At 39.5% G+C, this 21,295-nt stretch overlaps 2 protein-coding genes across 8 annotated transcripts in view; both read left to right on the plus strand.

Moving 5' to 3' along the window:
- MPP4 (MAGUK p55 scaffold protein 4) overlaps positions 1-4,675 on the plus strand; it is a 40,676-nt gene extending 36,001 nt beyond the window's left edge. For all 5 annotated transcript variants that reach the window (XM_089519399.1, XM_089519400.1, XM_089519401.1 and 2 more), the window contains 3 exons: positions 2,034-2,142; positions 2,865-2,999; positions 4,394-4,675. In XM_089519399.1, the coding sequence (XP_089375525.1) occupies positions 2,034-2,142; positions 2,865-2,999; positions 4,394-4,585 (436 nt within the window). In that variant the 3' untranslated portion in view covers positions 4,586-4,675. The remainder of the gene's footprint in view (positions 1-2,033; positions 2,143-2,864; positions 3,000-4,393) is intronic.
- A 2,832-nt stretch (positions 4,676-7,507) lies between these two features.
- Positions 7,508-21,295, plus strand: part of TMEM237 (transmembrane protein 237) — a 29,357-nt gene continuing 15,569 nt past the window's right edge. For 2 of the 3 annotated variants that reach the window (XM_089519404.1, XM_089519406.1), the window contains exons 1-5: positions 10,001-11,518; positions 13,517-13,548; positions 16,365-16,421; positions 17,823-17,849; positions 19,084-19,197. In XM_089519404.1, coding sequence (XP_089375530.1) covers positions 11,451-11,518; positions 13,517-13,548; positions 16,365-16,421; positions 17,823-17,849; positions 19,084-19,197 — 298 coding nt within the window. In that variant the 5' untranslated portion in view covers positions 10,001-11,450. Of the gene's footprint in view, positions 7,635-10,000; positions 11,519-13,516; positions 13,549-16,364; positions 16,422-17,822; positions 17,850-19,083; positions 19,198-21,295 lie in introns of those variants that run through there. The other variant, XM_089519405.1, reaches the window with a different exon arrangement.

Raw genomic sequence — 21,295 nt, forward strand, 5'->3', positions numbered from 1 at the left:
AAGAAAGGAGATCAGGACTAGGAATTGTCATGATGTGATATTATACATTGTCTTATATATAGACGTTAGAAATAATTGGCAGCAGTAGTGGGGGGAGAGATACTTGCCGAACACCTAGTTTGTAACATTTTGTTAATCATTCTTTTCTTTTTTTAAATTGCACAGTCCATCACACCCACAGACATTTCTTCTGGGAAAAGACTGTTTTTCCCCTCCAGAGATCTCAACCCCACTCGAAATCTTCACCAGCGGTGTCACTAGGGTTGGCATCACCCAGTGTGGTTATTCGTAATGTCACCTCCCATACCACACCATACAAAATCCTCAGTAATGGATTTTGGCACTAATGTTAACTCATAAATCATAATTCCCATATATCACTGAATGTAATCATAATAGTTGTGACATAGACAACTAGCAAAATTAAAATTATACCTTTAAATTACTATATCATACTCACAACCTAAATGTATTTACATGTACAATTAGTTTCATGTGGTTAAAATGAAAATTTGGAAAGATGTGATGTTTTTTAAAGAAAAAAAATATAAGAATATATTTTTTAAAATTAATTAAAATTTAAAAAAAATTTTTTTTTTTACAAAATCTAGAGACTCTCCTTTCTTCTCTCACTGAGCCTCTCCCCACTTTCACCATCTCGTCAGTGTTTTAAAGGAAAACACTACAGTCCATTCTGCCAAAAGGCAATGTTTTGGGATCAGTGGTGTCACAAGCCTGTTGAGCTATAGAACACAGCAAAGTAACCCCCCCCCCAAAAAAAAGGGGGGGTGAGTAGTTGTACTCTTCTGCCCACAGATGGATTTTGGGAGCTGCATGCGGTGCCTGAGTTGTGTGTTTCAATCTATGTCTTAAAGCAGTGGAATCCAGTGAGAAATGAAAGGAGAGGAGGGAAAGGGATTGCTCTCCCACTGTACATGCGTCTTCTCATACAGTCGCCCCTTCTTATACATTAATGTTTCATACACGGATTTAAGCATCCACGGTTTGAAAATGTTCTGAAAAAGTATAAGTTTCAAATATCAAAGTTTGATTTTCCATTTTTTATAAGGGACACCATTTTGCTATGTCATTATATGTAATAGGACTTGAGCATCCACGGATTTTGTTATCCACGGGGGATCTTGGGACCAAACCCCAGTGTATATGTAAAAAGAACAAACATGTTGATAGCTATCGCTTCATATACCTTTTGTCCCAGAAATACAAGCTATCTTTCAAAAATACCACATCTTGGCATTCAGGGCAGAATCTATTACCTGAAGAGGGCTTTGCATTGCAGGTTTCATTCCATCCATCCAACCAGTAGGTAATGCTGTTTGGCCTCAGTTGACTTTTTAAGCTGGTGTGCCATCTAAAAATTAATCACAGGTTTTACAAATATAAAGACTCTCATGTTTCTCTGTACTGTTGTCAATTTAGGAATTTATGAGTTTAGCCCAGGGACAGTGGCAGATCTGAGTTGCATTCAGGCCTGACGTATTCAGAAACAGAGATCAGTATTGCTTCTGCATCCCAGAAGGTATGGTTTGAGGCATACTGCTTGATACCTGCAAATCTCTATTTGGAGGATGGGCTAATATTACAGTCCACATAGCCACAACCTCTGGCTAATTCCCCCCCTTCAAATATTTTTATACTACTTAGTCCAATTAAGAGTTCTGGAGAACTCAAAACCTTGTATGATTTTGTGATATTTTGGTTGGTTCCTAATAAAAGTATTACTTATTAATGGATCTAAGTCCCATTTTGGCATTATTTACAACAGTTTTAAACATGTGACTTATCTCAGAATATTTGGCATTAAATAGATCTCTCTCATACCTAAATCCACTTGCTGCTCCCAAGAAGAGTAGACAAACAGAAGCAATTGCTGAATGGCAAATCAACAATTGCATAAATCCTGTTGATTCAGTAGTTCCAATGTAGTTGCAACTGGCCATTGCATTTTAGATATTATTTTATTTGAAGCAGGCTTTCTTATTTTGGTCCTCTGGTGTTTACTACATTTGCAGAATGCTGGAGTATGGAGAGTACAAGGGTAACCTCTATGGCACAAGCATTGATTCAGTGCGTGCGGTACTTGATGCCGGGAAGATTTGTATAGTTGATTTAGAACCTCAGGTGAGTCATAAAGAGAAACTTCTAATGTGTACATTTCACGGACTAAAATGTTAGCATCACATACCCTCCAACTGTCCCAATTTGTCAGGGACAGTCCTGATTGATTCTCTAGCATCCCAATTTTTCAGCTACTTTTAGAATGTCCCAGTATTCCAGAAAGTCATGGGCCCCTCTCTGGGCCCTCACTTGGGTCTCTGGGGCCTGGCTGCAGTCCCCTCTTATAAGCCCTGGGTATGGGCTTGAACAAAACCTGAATCAAAACTTGGTTGTAAGCAATTCAAGTAAGGTGAGCTGGGCAAGTTTTAAAAAATACAAATATGTCAAAACTGGTAGTAATTAGTATCCATGTTTGGTTTGCCAATGTTATGTGCAGTTAATTAAGATTCAGTACTAAATATTTCAAAGTTGAATTATTATGTCACTGTTACCAAACTCATCCCTGAATTATCAAACAATACCATCTTTGTCACAAATGCAATACCCTGTAATATAAACTGTAATATATAGATTCAGCCCTGTTGATATTTTTAGATTCAAATACGTGTAACCTACATCATTTGCATATATATATATATATATATATATAGAGAGAGAGAGAGAGAGAGTTTTAAAAATAGGAGCAAAACCTTTATGTGAAGTCTATTTTGCATGTTCACTACCTTGAACTCAAATGGCAGGATTTTGATTTGTGTTTTTAATGTCTTTTTTCCTTTGTCCTGCAGAGTATTCAGCTGGCCCGTACTCATGAACTGAAGCCCTACATTATATTCATTAAGCCATCAAGTATCAGCTGCATGAAGCAGTCCCGGAAAAATGCTAGGATGATTACAGACTATTATGTGAACATGAAATTTAAGGTGAGATTTGAGAGGAAGAGAAAGGCTGTCTGATTTGTGTGGCATTATGTGACTTACAGCACCCAGTTTCTTCCCCTTTGAAAAGAAAAAAAAAGTCTTGAAATCTTGATTATAAAAATTCTGTGAGAACGTCTCTGAGCTGGTTGGTCATATCCATCATTTCAATGCTTTACATGTAAGGGTGAAACAGTGCTATGTTTCACATAATGAGGATAAATGTGATGGAGCTAGACCAGAACTCAAGTTATAGACATGCACTGTTCTGGGCAGTGATATTTGTTTAATTATAAATTTCAGCCTGCATTTAGTCTGTGTGTTGTGTGCGCTCAAGTCTATTCCCACTTATGGTAACCCTAAGGGTTACCATAAGTGGGAATAGACTTGAGCGCACACAAATCTTGCCATTGCCTTCCCCTGAGGCTGAGAGCTTGTGACATGCCAACGCCACCCAGTGAGACCCTGAACTCCTGAGTCATAGTCCAAATATTGAACTTGTTCTCTCTTTTTTTCTTGTGACTGGTGGGTTGAAGTATAACAGCAGAATTTTTTTTGGATTATGGAAGATGGGGGTTTCTATGATCATACTAAGATGTCATTTAGGGGAACCATCTCCTCCATGTGCAAGTTTTCAGCAGTTGTGCCGTGATTTATGTGATCTCAGTGGCTCAGTTTTATATATCTTGGCAACCAAATAAAGAGTCTTCACATGAAGTTACCACAGACTCTGCATTAGCATGAACACTTTTTCTGTATTACTCAGTAGTTATTAGATGAACATTCACAAGCAGAACAACTTCCAAAATGGACTTTAGACTGACATCCTGTTGTACTTGTAATTCTTAAGTGATAGTGCAAAGAAGCTTGAGTGTTGGCCTAGCACTCCAGGACATTGGGGTTTATATCCCTGCTAAGCCATGGAAACCCACATGGTGACCATGGACAAGTCACACTGTCTGAGACTCAGAGGGAAGGCAATGGCAAACCTCCTTTCAACAAACCTTGCCAAGAAAATCTGTGATAGGTCTCTTTAGGCTCACCATAAGTTGGAAATGATTTGAAAGCACACAACAACAAAAGTGGAAAGAGTAATGGAACCAAAGTCATGGTATCATACACGACGCAGAAATGCAATTAAAATCTAATTTGTTTATACATAAATTTATCTATATTATTGTACATATATTCAGTTCATTATTATTACACATTTACAATTTATTTTGATCTGAACTGAAACAAAAAAAACTTTTTTCAAAGTGTTAACCTCGAGAAATGTAAATTAAAGGTTTGTGAGAATAGTGTGTTAATTTTGATGTAAATGTCAATCAAATGATTTCAGCAGTTTCCTTTTCATTTATGTGGATGCCTTTAGCCTTTTGTTTCTCTGCTGTCTGCAGGAAGAAGACCTGCAGGAGATGGAAGAGTCAGCTAAAAAAATGGAAACTCAGTTTGGCCAGTTCTTTGATCAAGTGATTGTGAATGACAATCTACAGGAAGCCTGTATGCAGCTACTCTCTGCTGTACGTCGAGCGCAGGATGAACCTCAGTGGGTCCCAGCAACATGGATATGCTCAGAGAATCAGCCATAAAACCCAGGACTAGACAGTTTTACACAGATTATAGTTCACGCTTCACTACATTAATCGTAATACTGGGACTACCAAGGAATATATATATATATATATATATATATATATATATATATATTTGTTTAAAAGGACTTTGGTGACGATTAAACAAGAAGCTTTTTCAAGGTATAAAAAATCTTAACATGGTCCACATCTCTTTTAAGCCAGGAACTAAAGCTTAATAAACTACAATATTAACAAGCAATTTGCTGACACCATTTTGCTTTTTCTTGGGTCAGGGAGATAAACAAAATTAGAGAGATTTGTGTAATATTAAACATGGGGTTATGAGTTATTTTGTCCAAACAAACCAGGAGTGCTCCTACACTATACAATTATAGCACTGTTATACCACTTTAATTGCCATGGCTCCATCCTACAGGATCCTGGGATTTGTGGTTTGATGAGATATTTAGAATTCTCTGTGATATCTCTGGTGCTGGAGTTCAGGAGACTCCATTAGATAATCCTAAGTACCTCACCAAACTATGAATCCCAAACCCTGTAGGATGGAGCCATGGCCATTGAACTGATACCAAATGTATTGTGTAGTGTGGATATACACCAAGATTCATAAGGCAATAGCAAACCTTGTCTTACAGTCTGGTTTATTAAACCATAGCTCATGGCTTAAAGTGTTGTGAAATGAAGCTACTGTCTTGTGTGGTGTTCTTAAAAACTGTATATTCAGCAACAATAATTTTGTACCAAAAATTGCTGGGCTGTAGGGTCAGAATATAATTTAACTGTTATGGAAAAGAATAAAAGAATCTATTTTGTTGCATTTATTTGTGCCACTTGAATTAAACATAGTAGTAACAGCAATAGCAAGTACAGTTGCTCCTCCATTTTCGTGAAGGAACCATTTTGGGACACACACACACACACACCCGTGAAAATTGAAATTTGACTATATTCCAGCCCATTGGATTGAAAGGTGTTGTGCCATGAAAAATAGTACCTCCTGGATTATTCAACATGGCCTCTGCTTCATCCAGTTCTGGAATCCTGTGTATGCCTCCTCTGAAATACTTTTGACACGAACTAGCTCCTAAATCTATTTTTAAATGAAAAGTTGTCCCACAAATGATAACGTTTATTTGCTTGGGAGGGTCAGGGTCTTTACAAAATACAGGATCTTAAAAGGTAGGCCGTTCATTGCTGCGGTGCTTTCTTACAATATCCTTTCTTGGAACACCTTCTGCTCCACTGTGTTTCTATACCAAGGCAAACCTCTCTTTTCCACATCTTGTGCATGCTGTCTGAAAGGGTAAGCCTCCTTTGCTGCAAAGTACTTTTAAAATGGTCAGGCTTTTGTTAGTCTTGCCTTTGTGCTGCTTTTGCAGAGACCCGAGGAATGATTTTATCCTTTTCAGAAGGATCTACTGCTGGTTCTAATGTTTTGTGGTGTTGAGCTTACCTCCTCCTAATTCATCTTTGTTCCCTGCTATGAGTTTTGATCAGCTCAAATTGCCTTGTGCTGATCAAAGCACTCTATGGCTCTGTGAAGGGCCAGGTCCTCTATGAAATGCACACTTTTATCTAGAATTCCATGCACCAAACTGTAAGGTGTTCTCCCCATGAGCCTTTTCATACACAGCTCTGGGAAATGACAGGCTCTTTTCCCATGCTTCTGAGGCCCCCTTGAGATGGTTCATACACCTGGAAGGGGGAGGGGGGGAAACGACAAAGCAGATTTTTTTAAAAAGCATCAATAACATACATCCATGAAAAACATTTCCCTTGAGGAATAACATTTATGCAGAATACTCACACTGCTCTGTTTCTGACCACCTAAAGCAAAATGACCACACTGAGGCTATCCTACTCTGGCCACATCGTGAGAAGGCACAAGTTATTAGAAAAGACAGTAAGGCTAGGAAAGGTAGAGGGTAGTAGAAAGAGAGGAAGGCCGTTTGCGAGATGGATGGATTCAACCAGGGAGGTCATGGGTCTGAATTTGCAGGACCTGAGCAGAGCAGTGGAGAAGGAGGAGTCTGGGAGAGTCTCATGATTCGGGGTTGACTTTAGGGCAGTTAACAACAAAAACAAAGCAAAGGTAAAACATTTGCAAGCATCACTTTGCAGCATTGATTTTAATACCGGCAATTTTGTTGGCTTACTCAGAAAAGAAAGAAACAACATAAAATTATCAACTCAAGGAGGACAACCTTGTAAATCAATATGGTCTTCATAAACACCCTACAACCGCCCAGAGGACCTTTTTGGCCACTGCTCCCAGACTATGGAAGGGCCTGCCGGATGAGATCCGTCATATTAATACCTTAAACAGCTGTTAAGACAGATCTCTTCTGGCAGGCCTTCTCTGAATAGATACCTGGCCACCAAAAGGAGACCCAACTAGTTGACCTCTGACTGGCTACAGTTACTATCTGTTACCTGCTATTGTTGTTACTGTTTTTAACTATGTTTTAATTGTAATTGGTTTAATTGTATTTGAAAGAGGGGGGGTAAGATTGGGGGGGGGGGTTATGTCATGGAATGTATATTTTAATACTGTAAGCCGCCCCAGTTGCGTTGTGCACAGAGGGGCGGGATAAAAATAAATAAATAAATAAATAAATAAATAATGAATTATTACTGCCTCTACACTGCCACAAAGAAAACAGTAATAATAGAGTGAATTATTATTATTATTACTAGTAGTAGTATTACAGCATCTGCACTGTAGCAAAGAGTTGCAGCAAATGAGAGCAGATGGAATAATTATTAATATAAATTATTATTATTATTATTATTGTTATTGTTATTATAGATAAAATACATTAAATATCATTTTTGAGGAGGGATGGCTGGAGGGGCTCAAAATGGCGTCTCCCCGAGAGGCGCCTCCTGAGGAGGAGCATGGCTCCTGCTGCCTCCCCTTGTTTTCCCGCCCGGAAATGTCTTCCAGGCGTCCCTCCTCCGCTTCCCTCCGCGTCGCCGTCGCCTCCCTCAGCGCCCTTGGAGACGACGAGTGAGGCTCGGGATGGAGGAGGGCCTCCGCCCGGTAAGAAGAAGGAGGAAGGGCTTTGGGCGACCCCTGAGGGCTGGCTGCTTTGAGGCCTTGTGGCAGCTACGCTGCAGTGGTCCCCAAACGGCGCTCTTCTTTAAGGTCTTTGGACTCCAGCTCCCAGAATCCCACTCTATTAGACAACATGGCCGAGGCTTCTGGGGGATGAAGTCCAAAATCCCTTTAAGACAGTGGTCCCCAAACGGCGCTCCTCTTTAAGGGATTTTGGACTCCAGCTCCCAGAAGCCTCAGCCATATTACCCAACAGTCTGGGATTCTGGGAGATAAAGTCCAAGATGCCCTTAAACAGCACAGTTTGGGAAAACCACTGCTCTACACTGTGGGAATAACACACTTTGGCACCACTTTAAACTGCCCCCTGGCTCCTATTCCTCTACAGTCCTGTAGTTTTGTCAGGCACCAGAGAAGTTGTTGTTGTGTGCCTTCAAGTCCTTCCTGTCTTATGGTGGTTTTCTTGGCAAGGTTTCTTCAGAGGGGGGCTTGCCAGGGTTATCCTCTGAAAGGCTGAGAGAGTGTGACTTCTTGCCCAAGGTCACCCAATGGGTTTCCATGGATGAGCTGGGAGTTAACCCTGGTCATATTCCAGCACTCAAATCATTACCCTGCACTGGCTTTGTAAAACTACAGATCCCAGTATTCTGTAGGATGGAGCTGCAGCACTTAAAGTGGTGTCAAACTGCACTATTTCTGCAGTGTAGATGCACCCTTACTTTACCATCATAACCAAAAGGTTCTTAAAGACCACCAGGTTTCTACTTCTCTACTGATTTTCAGGGTTGTACTCCTTGAGTTGGAAATGTTAGGCATTTTTTTTCTGAGTAAGGCAACAATATTGCTGGTATTAAAATAATAATAATAATTTTAATAATGTAATGCTTTAACCTTTTGAAATTGTTTTAACCTTTTCCAAAAAAATTTTTTGACTGTGTTTTTTAATTATTCATATTATTTTGGACTGTTTTAAATTTGGTATGTAGGGAGATCTTGTACTCACTGAAAGAAGTTGGCAGCATGAACTTTCCTAGACTATAAGAATAAGAATAAGAAGAAGAAGTAAAGAGATCTTGTAGCACCTTTGAGACTCATTGAAACGATGAAGTTGGCAGCAATAGCCTCCCTAGACTTAAATAATAATTATATTGGTTAATAATAATAATCATAACAACAACAACAATAATAATAATATCTAGAGAGACCTTGTAGCCCCTTTGAGACTCCCTGAAAGAAAGAAGTTGGCAGCAGGAGCTTTCCTAGACTTAAATAATAGAATTATAGAATTATATAGAATCATAGAGTTAATAATAATAATAATAAAATTAGAGAGATCTTGTAGCCCCTTTGTGACTCATCGAAAGAAAGAAATTGGCAGCATGAGCTTTCCTAGACTTAAATAATGATGATGATGATGATGATGATAATAATAATATGTAGAGAGATCTTGTAGCACCTCTGTGACTCACTGAAAGAAAGAAGTTGGCAGCATGAGCTTTCATCGACTTTACTCTTCAAATTCCTTGGCCGCTTTGAGTCCCTATACTGGGAGGAAGGCAGGATATAAATAATAATAATAATAATAATAATAATAATAATAATTGTTGTTGTTTGCATTATTTTCTAGGTATATTTGGTTGTTGTTGTTGTTATGTGCCATCAAGTCAATTCCAAATTATGGCAACCCTAAGGTGAACCTATCATGGGTTTTCTTGGCAAGATTTTGTTCCGAGGTTTGCCATTGCCTTCCCCTGAGGCTGAGAGAGTGTGACCCACGCAAGGTCACTCAGTGGGTTTCATGGCCAAGCTTGGAAGTGAACCCTGGTCTCCAGAGTTGTAGTCCAAACCACTACACCATGCTAGTGCTTTTCATTTCTTGTTGTGGTTCACAGTATCGTTGCGTTATTCTTCCACTTGTGTTTATTGTGTGCAGTTAGGCACACAGCTTGAAAGTGTCCATCCTTTTCTTGATATGTGACTATTTGAATCCAGATTAATGAGCAATTTGGTCCAGGAATAGCTGCTCTGTGGAGAAATGTGTGCATTTGCAAAAATAAATCATACAAGGTGGGGTCTTATTCACACATACAAGTTTACACCTGATGCCACTCTCATCACAAGGTAGCTCTGCATGTGAGCAACATTGAAATGTAGTACTGATCTGTTTAAATCAACAACTTGAATTGTCCTGAGAAGATCATGAGGAACAAGTGCACAGTGCATTTGCTAGTCATATGTCTTGGCTTCCAGTTTTGTCATCATTTATTTTTGATAGACATTGGTTCGCCTCACTGTCCAAATCCTACTCCATTCTTTGTGGTTGCAGGTAAAAACTAGGCAAGTTAGTTGTTGTTGTTGTGTGCCTTCAAGTTGTTTCCGTCTTAGGGCAACCCTAAGGCGAACCTATCATGGGGTTTTCTTGGCAAGATTTGTTCAGAGGTGGCTTGCCATTGCCTTTCCCGGGTGCATCTACACTGTAGAAATAATGCAGTTTGACACCACTTTAACTGCCCTGGCTCCTTTCTACAGAATCATGGGATTTGTTGTTGTGGTGCACCAGCGCTCTTTGGCAAAGAAGGCAAACGTATCACTGTGGTTTTTGAGGCTGAGAGTGTGTGACTCACCTAAAGTCACCCAATGGGTTTCCATAGTCGAGTGGGAATCAAACCCTGATCTCCAGTGTTGTGGTCCAATGCTCTAACTACTACACCACTTTGGCTATTGTAGACAAATTACTAGCCAGGGATTCATCTGTTTGTTTACTTAATTGCATTTATTTATTGCATATTTCCTCCAGAGAGTTTAAGATTCTGACCCTTAATTTTATACTAGCAATAATACTGTTGTGTAGTTTAGGCTGAGGGATAGGGAACAAGTGGCCCAAGATAATCCAGTGGGCTTTATCCTTAATGGGGATTTAAACCTGGGTCTCTCCAGTCCTAATTCAACACTGTAATCATCTCACTGACTTCCTTCTTGTTGTTTTTGTTGTTGTTGAGGAAACAACCAAATTTTTACGGCCACCCCACTTATATTTGTTATGCAGAGCCATTTTCTTCATCCTCAGTTCTTCATTTCACTTTGTTATACCACACACACACACACACACACATATATATGATTGATATACAGTGGGCCTTTGGTATCTGCTGAGGTTTGGTTCCAGGACTCTCCATGGATACCAAAGTCTGTCGATGCTCAAGTCCCATTTAATATAATGGCGTAGTAAAATTGTGTCCCTTACATAAAATGGCAAAATCAAGATTTGCTTGTTGGAATTTATACTCTTTAAAAACATTTTCAAGCCGTGGATGCTTGAATCCATGGATGAAGAATGTGGATATGGAAAGCCGACTGTGTTGTGCTATCCTATGCACATATTATTCAGAAAGAACTCTCCATGAATTAAATATAGTCTCAAATAAAATCTGTTCAGGTGTTCTGCACTGTGGAAATTGCATGTGAGGGGAAAGAGTGATGATAAACAGTAGTGGCACCTCATATGCCCCCATGAGTTGAAGCGATATCTTTTGAGATGATTAGCCTTATGGGTAGAAAAAGTCTTCTGCTTTCCAATTGTCAATTCAATTTCATACCAAGTCCAAAGCAGGCATGTTTCTAGTAGTGTGTGGACTGTACAAGGTGACACCTCAGAAGGAAGAGGATGCCTTCCAGAGTGGAGTGACTGCCATGCCTCCCTGAAGGATGACCAGGACTCCTTGAGACTGAAGATAATGGGAAAGACCTGGTCTACCAACTGGGAGGCAGCAAGAAGGCCAAACAGAATATCGTTGGCACTCCATGGTAAACTCCAGGACGCCTCTCCAATGTCACATGGCACCTGGACCCCTTTGGAACTTGCAGTCAAGGTGGGTAGACTGGCATACCAGGACATGGACAGTCCCTTTAAACACCCTGATCTCCCAGCTGTTGGTGGTAAGTAGACCAGAGCCTTCCTTTCCCCTAGTGGTCCAATCTACTCCCGACTTTTGGCCTGGCAGGTCCATGCCTAGGGGGTGACACCATGAATTACTGTACTTGGGTGACACCAGCCCTAGTGATGCCACTGGTTCAAAGAGTCCTCCATTGTGGAGGGTGATGGGAAGACAGATCCGTGTCTTGTTCTGCTCCTGCACATTTTGATTCTGCTCTGGAAAAGCGTCTCTAAAAAGAATTCAAAGACATAGCCGTAGTCTAGAAAATCTTTATGCAAAGGGATCCTGTACGACCTTTGAAAGGAACTGAGTGAAAGAAGTAGCATAAGCTTTTGTAGACTTGGACTACATCCTCAGATACAAGTCTAAAAAAGACCAAGTCTTTGCATGTCTAAAAAGATTTTATGTGTATGTAAAACTGCAGTCATAATTTCCATCCGTGTCTAGCAGGAAGATTGCTTAAGAGTATTTTCAGATACTGTTATAATTCCATTGAGGTGTAGTGCCAAGAGCCTTACTATAAGCCCCTTTAGTTTCAGTAGAACTAATGCCAGCGTGGTGGAGTGGTTTGAAGATCAGGATTTGTTTCTTTGCTCAACCATGGAAACCCACTGGATGACCTTGGATGAGTCACATACAGCCCCAGAAAACCCTGTGACAGGTTTGCCTTAGGGTCACCATAAAGGCACACAAAACAAATGGTATTAGGGTAATATTGTCACAAGTTTCACTAGGAGCATTATTTTTCAAACACAAGATGTAAATGTTAGATGTAAAGTAGCATGTGCTACTAAGTACAGTACCTACTTGCGTGGCAGATCAGTAACATGGACTCAAATGAAACCAGCATCAGCCCTAATTCACAAGGAACAAAGGTTCACTTCCACCTAATCCTGAGTACTGGATGTTTATTTTTAGGACAGAATTAGCTCAGGTCATTGTAGATATAGGAGACAGTTTTCATGTCGTACAAAGTCGGTTTTTAAATGATATGGGGAAGAAGCAAGTGGTGAGTCCTACTTTGAGTTGTCATCAATAGATGTTTCTTTTATTTTTATTGAGATTAAGATTTTATTTGACTTTTCAGAACAAGTTTTCTCTAAGTGTGCTTATGTAATACAAGACCCGATTCTTAAGATGACTCATAGAGAGAGAATAATCAGGTGCACCAGCTATATACCAAGGAACAAGAAACATTTTTGTTGTTATAGCACAGCGTGCTTCTGGATAAAACTTTCATGGTTCAGTTGCACTGCCTCATTCACAGAATTTTACAGAAATTAAGGCAGTGTAATTGTTTTCCATTTATAAACTGACCCTTTGTGTTTTTCAGCTGCTTTTTCCATCGTTTTATTAAAAGAAAAAAGAGACGGGTCAAATAGCTGCAGAATGCCATTTGATGTGTAGTGCTAGGGAAAATTGTTCACTAGCACTCTTTCAGTATTTTGAAATGCGATGGGTATCCCATGCAGTGGATATCGGGATTAGAATAGAAACTGTATACTTACAGGTGGTATTACATGTCATCTTTTAGGTGTGTATTTTAGGCACAATTTTCTAGAAAATTCAGTTTTATGTTCATTTTGCTGCTGCTCCAAAAATGTATGATAAGAAGTGTTTTAGTTCTCCATTTTAGCTCTAGCCTATTTTGTTCTGTGTACTTTGTTGTTATAATTATGCTGTTTTGACTAAAGCTATGCTGTGTAAATTTATAGAAAAGCAAGATCTAAATTAGTCATATTAAAAATCTCTTAGCCAGTGAATTTAAAGTGTTTATGCATACCTCAGTTTTGTTTTATCTGGTGGTTCAATTGTGGCAAACAAGTATTGCTTCTTTGGTGGCATTTATACATGCCACTGTTGACTAGGTTTTAAGGAAAGGAGAATCCCTTTTTTTTAATATACTGAGGTATATTTGTGTTTTTATTTTAGTGCCCACCCCGTGTTCTTCCACCAGTGCCAAGGTAAGTGTAATTGATACAGTGAAGAAATTGGCAAGTCAAGAAATTTCAGGGAATGCATAGAAAGCTCCCTTGTCCCAGCATCCCTGATCTTTTTGCTCTGTGAGTATGAAAGCCATAGTTATTAAATAGGAAATTTAACAGATCTGGATAATCTGTTTCTAATGTTATTGTGTTCTTTCTTGTATTTTTCTTTCAAACACCTTTTCCACCCTAATTTGAAAAATCATTTGAAGTGGGAGTCAAGGTGAGTTTGTTTGTTATTAAGCATTTTAATAATTTAAACAAAAGTCTTTCACTTTCCTTCTTTCGTAATTACATCTCTTTTAAAACATAATAAATATAGTTGCTCAATGGCTATAACAGAACAAATTTTTAATACTCAAAGTGAGTGCGCAAACAAGAGGCAGACAAATCTGATTTTCTGAAGCTGGGTTTATTTATGCCCGAAGTCTTCAATGACAGAAGGATATAGAATTCTCAGCTAAAAAAATACCAAATGTTTCAGTAGCACTTACACTGCAATCTAATGTGTGTTTATTCAGAAGTAAATACCACTGAATTGTATTTCCTTGCTTGGTGTTGTAATTTAGGATTGTATACTAAAGTATAATAACTAGTGAATATTAAAACTGTTCATTTTGTATGTGTTGTAAAGATAGCTTTTTTCACCCTTTATTCCCTTTTCCCTTCCCTTTACAAGGAAAAAAATTGATGAAATAGATTGGATAGATGGAATACTAAAAATGTATAGGACATTATTTAAAATGTCTTGCCCAATCATCTCTCAAAGGCATTTTAGAACAATTTTGCAACCATGCATTTACATTAGAATAAAATAAGCCAACATTAAAACAGTAGTTACAGGCCAAGTCTCCCTTATCTGAAATGCTTGGGACCAGAAGTGTTTTGGATTTCAGGGTTTTTTGGATTTTGAAATATTTGTATATACATAATGAGATCTCTTGGAGACGGGACTCAAGACTAAACATGTTTCTTATGCACCCTATATACATACCCGAAGGTAATTTTATATACAATATTTTAAAACAATTTTGTGCATGAAACAAAGTTTCTGTACATTGAACCATCAAAAAGCAAAGGTGTTATTATTTCAGTTGCTTGCCCATGTGGACAATTTTGGGCTTTGGAATGTTTCAGATTTTGGAATTCTGTATAAGGGAGACTCAACTTGTATAAGTAGAGTATGCTAAAACTGTCCTCTACCAGCATCCTTAGAAACACAGATGTCTGAAAAACGTGTTTTCATTAGCCTTCTAAAACCGACAGTGAACAAATAGGTTTAAAGGAGTTGGGGGGAGAGAGAGAGCAGGAGTGGGCATCCTCGAGGGTCAGAAGGCTGTTTTGGCTTCTCCCATGTTTTATCAGGCTGAAGGTGACCAGACATCCACCTTTTCCAGGACATGCCCAACGTTTTAACACTCTGCCCTGAACGAATTTCAAAATTTTGAGCATGACTATGAAGCGTGAATTTATATTTATATTAGTATTTGATGCATTTAGTTTGTTAGGTCCTAAATGTCCTACATTTTGCAGTGCCTTGTCCTGCATGCAGGACAGTGTCTCATGTTTACAATTCTCAGAAAAGGATACTGTTAAGTTTTACTAGCTTCTCCCAATTACCATAGGGCCCAAAAATTACCGGAAATGCCACATAATGTGCAGCTGGTGGCAGAGCCTTGAAAGATGTGTGATCTCCTGACATCTTTTTATATTGACTGTTAAGGCTTTGTTTAGAGAATTAAATGAAGATATATGACAACTTTGGCTTGATGCTTTTTGTCACTAGGTTTAAGGTAGTTCTTGGCTCAAATGCTTAAAAGGACTCCTCTAATTATTCCCTGCTCCAAGTAAAAGACCCAAGATTATGGAAATTATCAACTGTAATATTTTCTGTTGCTTCTCTGTATGTTGTTTGATTTTGAACTAGGATTTTTGTTTTTATGGGGGGGGGGTTAACCAAGAGAGAGAGAAACACTGATCCAATTCTGGCAAACGGATCCTGTCTTCATATGCCAGGCTATGCATGACCTTTGTTCACCCATACCTGCCATTTTGTTTTTTCCTTAATGCAAGTTGCAAAATACACCAGTTCATCATAGGCTGCATCTACACTGTAGAAATAACTCAGGTTGACACCACTTTAACTGCCATAACTCAATGCTATAGAATTCTGGGAACTGTAGTTTTTGTGAGACCTTCTCTGTCAGAGGGCTCTGGCACCACAACAAACTACAAATCCCTGGATTCCATAGCAGTGAGCCATGGCAGGTAAAGCAGTGTCAAACTGCATTAATTATGCAGGGCGCATACAGCCTCAGCCTCCTGTTCTGTCTAGATCAAGACTATTTTAAGCCAGAATTCAGAGGGCATGATAGAACCAAGAATTTCCTTAGTGGATAGCTGTTGAAATAACCACCTTTAGTATGTTTTATTGCATCTAAATTTGTTGTCTGGTTTTGTACTAGAATATACAACTTTTGTACACACAGTTTTCCAAATTCTGGCTGGTTTGGAATCAATCAACTGTAACTCTTTAGTTAGATGTAATAGGAAGCTGTGCTTGATAGCAAGTTCCTTGTTTCTTTGGCCATCCACACAAAGGGAAAACCAAAGCTGCACCATAAGGGTTTATTAGTTTATGATTTGATTGTTTTGTTACTTTTGTGTTTGAATGCTGTAATCTTACCTTGGATGTATCTTCTACTAATTCAAGTGAATTTATTCATAGTGTTTTGAGCTTATTGTTTATTCTTCTATAACATCAACCTAGTCCTTTGTTTTTCTTTCTACTATAGATGAAATTCCTCTCGGTCGCCAAAAACGGAAAAAGGCTAAGGGAAAAAATTCATTAGGTGAGAGAATGACATGAGGGATGATAGATGAAGAGAGTAGTAACATACACAAGGCTGTAATGCATGCATCCTGATGTATCTAGTTATATTAGCATGGATTATATTGTTGAGTTCTGCAAAACTGTCTGTGCCACGAGGCACTGTTAATGATTTGCATTTCTTGAAAAGGTAACAAATTATTCATATTTTTTTACTTCCAGGGACAGGGAGAAAAGCTTGTGTAATTTTTTGCCTCATGCACCAAAATATCTTGTCTGGTTTAAGGCACAAAATGTTGCTCCTATCTGCTCACCTTTTCTAATTACTGTATTCGTCACAAACTATTTTCTCTCTTTTTTGTTAATATAAATTTTCTTGGAGAGAGGAAGATGTCACAATGTAATCCCAGCTTCTTTTAAAGTATTTTCTTGAACAAGAAATGGACAGCATTGGCAGAATTATGTTTGGGCTGGATCTCATGCTTTCTTACATATCAACAGCAATTTAGAACTACTGGAATAATTTCTATTCAGACAGTGCAGCATCCAATTTTATTAGACTAATCAAGCATGAGCCCTACAAATAGCTGACACATTGAAAATAATGGGATTTCTTAGTTAAAACTGAAGTCCCATTGATCATGGTAGATCTACTTTAGATAAGACTAACTTTGGATTTAGCCTTCTGTGTGCTTGTCAGAAAACTTTAGGATCTTATAAGAAATTCATCATGTTGGAAAGCCCTTATTTAAGATGCTTAGGTCACCGAAGTAATTATATTTTTATACCTGTTGATGATGTGAATATCTGGCAAACAGAAAGAAATATAGATCTATTCTTCTCTTCCCCACAGACTCCTTTGTTTGTATTTCACTGCTGCTCACCTGAGAGAATCTCAACATATTGGGCATATTGTGCAGCAGCACTGGGGGACATGCACCCCTCCAAGTGTTCTTTGATTCCATCATTCCTTTCCACTAGGATCCTGGCTATAGCTTATATCAGGAGGCCGCACATTACCCTCCCTGTCCTAGAAGATTTGTGATAACCATACCTCTTGGCTCACTGGGGCAATAATTCTTGTTAAGAGTAGTCATTTACCCATTGTGCTTTACCTTTGATAGCTATAAAGGGGAATTGTATGCATAGTATTGTAATCTACTCTTCAGTTAGTTTTCTAAGTCAGAAGCCTATTACGTCCCACATTTCACATTCAAATTCACTGTTACCCAGTGCTTTGACTTTACACTTCCAATCAAGGGCTTGTGAAAGTGCAGTACCTCTTTTGTGTACATGGACTACATGGAATCTCCATTTAACATCTGTTAAGTGAGATTCTTTGTGGTTTCCTTATTGCCATGTAAACCACTACAGAGCAATTGAATAAATGTTTGACTTTTTCTCTCATTTTATGTCCCTTCAGAGCATTGCAGTTGCCTCCAACTAGACAGTGAGTCACACTCAAGAGCTTATTTTAAACCACTTTTCACTAAGACATTGAGTGAAATTTATTCAGAAACTATCTTAGTGCAGTGAGAGTGAAGAGCAAAAGAACAGTAAACAAACTGCAATTCCATACATAATTGCCTGAGAGTAAAGTCCCTTTCAACTCAATGGAACTTACTTCTCAATAGATATGTGTAGGATTGCATTCCACTTGACAGAATCTTTGCACTATTACAATGGTATCCTTTTTTTTTTAACCTTCCAGAGTTACATATTATCTCCAGTCACTCTCAAGCCAAATGCTATTTTTAAATTTATTCACACATTAGGTTTTGTAAACTGACTGCTCCCTTTTTAAAAAGCCTTGCATTGACTATCATTTTTAAAGGAAGTCCTGCATTGTCTATCAAATATGTTTGAGATCTACTTTATTTTAAAATTCGTAGAGGACTGCATTATTCTCAGTGACAAACTGACCACTCCACGGTATTCAAGTAATGTTAATCTGATGGTTCCCACTATATTGCAAAAGGGTCTTGAGAGGGGGCAGTTGATATCAGAAAAAGCTTAAGGTCTCCTAACGCATACTTAAAGACTCTTTCCACCATATATGGAGGTTAGGTGCAAAACTGGAAATAAAATCCTCATCTTTAATAGCTGGGCTGGAAAGGGAAGTTAGGCAGGTGTAGCTTGGAAGGCCCGTTGCCTTTTGCTTTGGTCCACCCTGTTCCCGGATTAGGTGCCACGTCCCTGCAGCTGCTTTTCTCCTGCATAGGCTTAAAATGTAGATCTGGGAATTGGCAACCTTTTTATCATGCTGTTATGTTTGAAGGGGGGGAAATGGCTAACAAGGAAAACATTATCTCTGTTGTGTGTTCTCTTGCAAAGTGTTGTTCCCAAATGGTGATTTGCTACAGAAAAGGGCCTGTTGAAATAAAATAGGAAGAAAACTGCTTAAGGATTTATTTATTTTTATTGCTGGCCTGTGTATTATTTCTAGTTATAAGTTACCAGCTGTATTCTATAACATATCTTTAAATAATAAGACTTTTAAAAGTACTATCTGTATGTGTCTGACAAAATACCCAGTAAGATGGCAACTGTTCCATAATCAGTTTCTATAACTCAGCAACAGGTAGTAAGTAGGAAATAAATTATTTCTGTACTGTTCTTCAAGTTTAAGAAAGTATTGTTATGGTGCCATCTGAATGGTGTTCCCTTCTTGTTCTGCTTACTAGATGGCATCGTTCATGCAGCTGTCCGCCGTACATCTGAAAGCAGTGAGCCTCTGACACCTGAACTACAAGATGGTCCCCCTCAGAGGAAACGTAAGAAAAAAAGAGCACCTCTAGGTATGTAGTTATTTGTAGAAAAAATTCAGGCAGATAATATAAGCCAGTTTGGCAGCTAGAGCATGGGTGGGAATCATGCAACCCTCCAAAGGTTGTTGGATGACAGTGTCCAGTATTTCTCACTATTGTCTGTGCTGGGTTGAGCTTTTTGGTCTTGAAGTTCAGTAACACCCAAAGCGCTGCCTGATGGCTCCTCCACTCCCAGTAGGAGATAGAGATGTAAGATTTAAATCCATGGAATAAAATGGGGGTGGGATTTCCCCAGGGGGAGAAATATTAGAAAATTTGAAAAATGCGATTTTAGCACCCTTTACAGATGAAAGTCACATTGTTACTTTAGGAACATAAAATGCATTACATGTAATTTGGTTTGACATAAATTTATCATAATAAATAATAATAAATTTTATTTCTACCCCGCCCTTCCATGGAGATGATCAGGGCGGCTTACAAATTTTATAAAAAACATTTCAATACAGATTAAAAATTCAATATGACAATTAAAACCATTACTACAAAAAACAAAAAAACAGGAACAGGAAACGGTGGAATAAAAAATACACATATCAGGGGCAGAGGAAGAATGCAAAAAGGTACATCGATCCAGGGTCAGAAGGGAAAAAGGGGCAGGGAGAATAAAAAACAAATTAAGGTGGGAAGGCCAGCCGGAATAGATATGTTTTCAGCTGTTTTTTGAAAACAGCTAGTGAGGCGGCGGAGCGAAGCTCTGCAGGGAGCTTATTCCAAAGTAGAGGGGCAGCAGTAGTAAAAGCCCTCTGTGAGGTCCGGGTAAGGTTAGACCTAGGGACCTCCAACAATTTAGTCCCGGATGTTCTGAGAGTGCGGGGTGGATTATATGGGGAGAGGCGGTCCTCCAAGTACCCTGGGCCCAAGCCATTTAGGGCTTTATAGGTCAAAACCAACACCTTGTATTGAGCTCGGAAGCGAATAGGCAGCCAATGAAGGTCTTTTAAAATAGGTGTTATATGGTCCGACCTGGAGCCACCAGCGACCAATCTAGCTGCCATATTCTGCACCAATTGCAGCTTCCGAGTTTGGTACAAGGGTTGCCCATGTAGAGCGCGTTGCAGAAATCCAATCGAGAGGTTACCAAAGCATGTACAACAGATTCTAGGTCCTTTCGGTCCAGGTAGGGACGCAGCTGGCGTATCAGCCGAAGCTGATAACAGGCACTCCTGACCGTCGCATCCACCTGAGAAGTCAGCTGGAGCGACGAATCAAGGAGTACTCCCAAGCTGCGCACCGAGTCCTTCAGGGGGAGCGTGACCCCGTTCAGGGCTGGGTGACAGATCTCACCACCAGAAACCGGGGAACCTATCACCAGTACTTCCGTTTTCCCTGGATTCACACTGAGTTTGTTCTCCCTCATCCAGCCCATTACTGACGCCAAGCAGGCATCTAGAGGAGAGATGCCATCCTTAGTTACTGCATCAGTCGGAGACATAGAGAAAATTATCTGGGTGTCATCAGCGTACTGATAACACCGCGCCCCATGTCTCAGGATGATCTCTCCCAGCGGCTTCATGTAAATGTTGAATAGCATAGGGGACAAAATCGCTCCCTGAGGGACACCAGATGTCAGGGCCCTCCTATCGGAGCGACAGTCCCCCAGCTCCACCATCTGGGACCTGCCCGAGAGGTAGGAACGGAACCACTGCAAAGCAGTGCCCCCAATTCCCAACTCCCTCAGGCGTCCCAGAAGGATACCATGGTCGATGGTATCGAAGGCCGCTGAGATGTCCAAGAGCACTAACAGGGACACGCTCCCCCTGTCCATGCCCAGACGGAGATCATCAACTAAGGCGACCATGGCAGTCTCAACTCCATAGCCCGCCCGGAAGCCAGTTTGAAATGGGTCCAGAAAATCGGTGTCATCCAAGATCGACTGAAGCTGGAAGGCGACTGCTCTCTCAATCACCTTCCCTAAGAAAGGTAGCAGCGAGATGGGTCTGTAATTATTATGAAGCAGGGGGTCTAAGGAGGGCTTCTTTAGCAGGGGTTTAACCACTGCTAATTTTAATTTAGATGGAAACTGACCCTCACTTAGAGATGTGTTAATTATGTGATGTAACATTAG

This window comes from Sceloporus occidentalis, unplaced genomic scaffold (assembly GCF_023333645.1).
Source record: "Sceloporus occidentalis isolate IW3139 unplaced genomic scaffold, rSceOcc1.0.p SCAF_4, whole genome shotgun sequence".
NCBI classification, from domain to species: domain Eukaryota; kingdom Metazoa; phylum Chordata; class Lepidosauria; order Squamata; family Phrynosomatidae; genus Sceloporus; species Sceloporus occidentalis.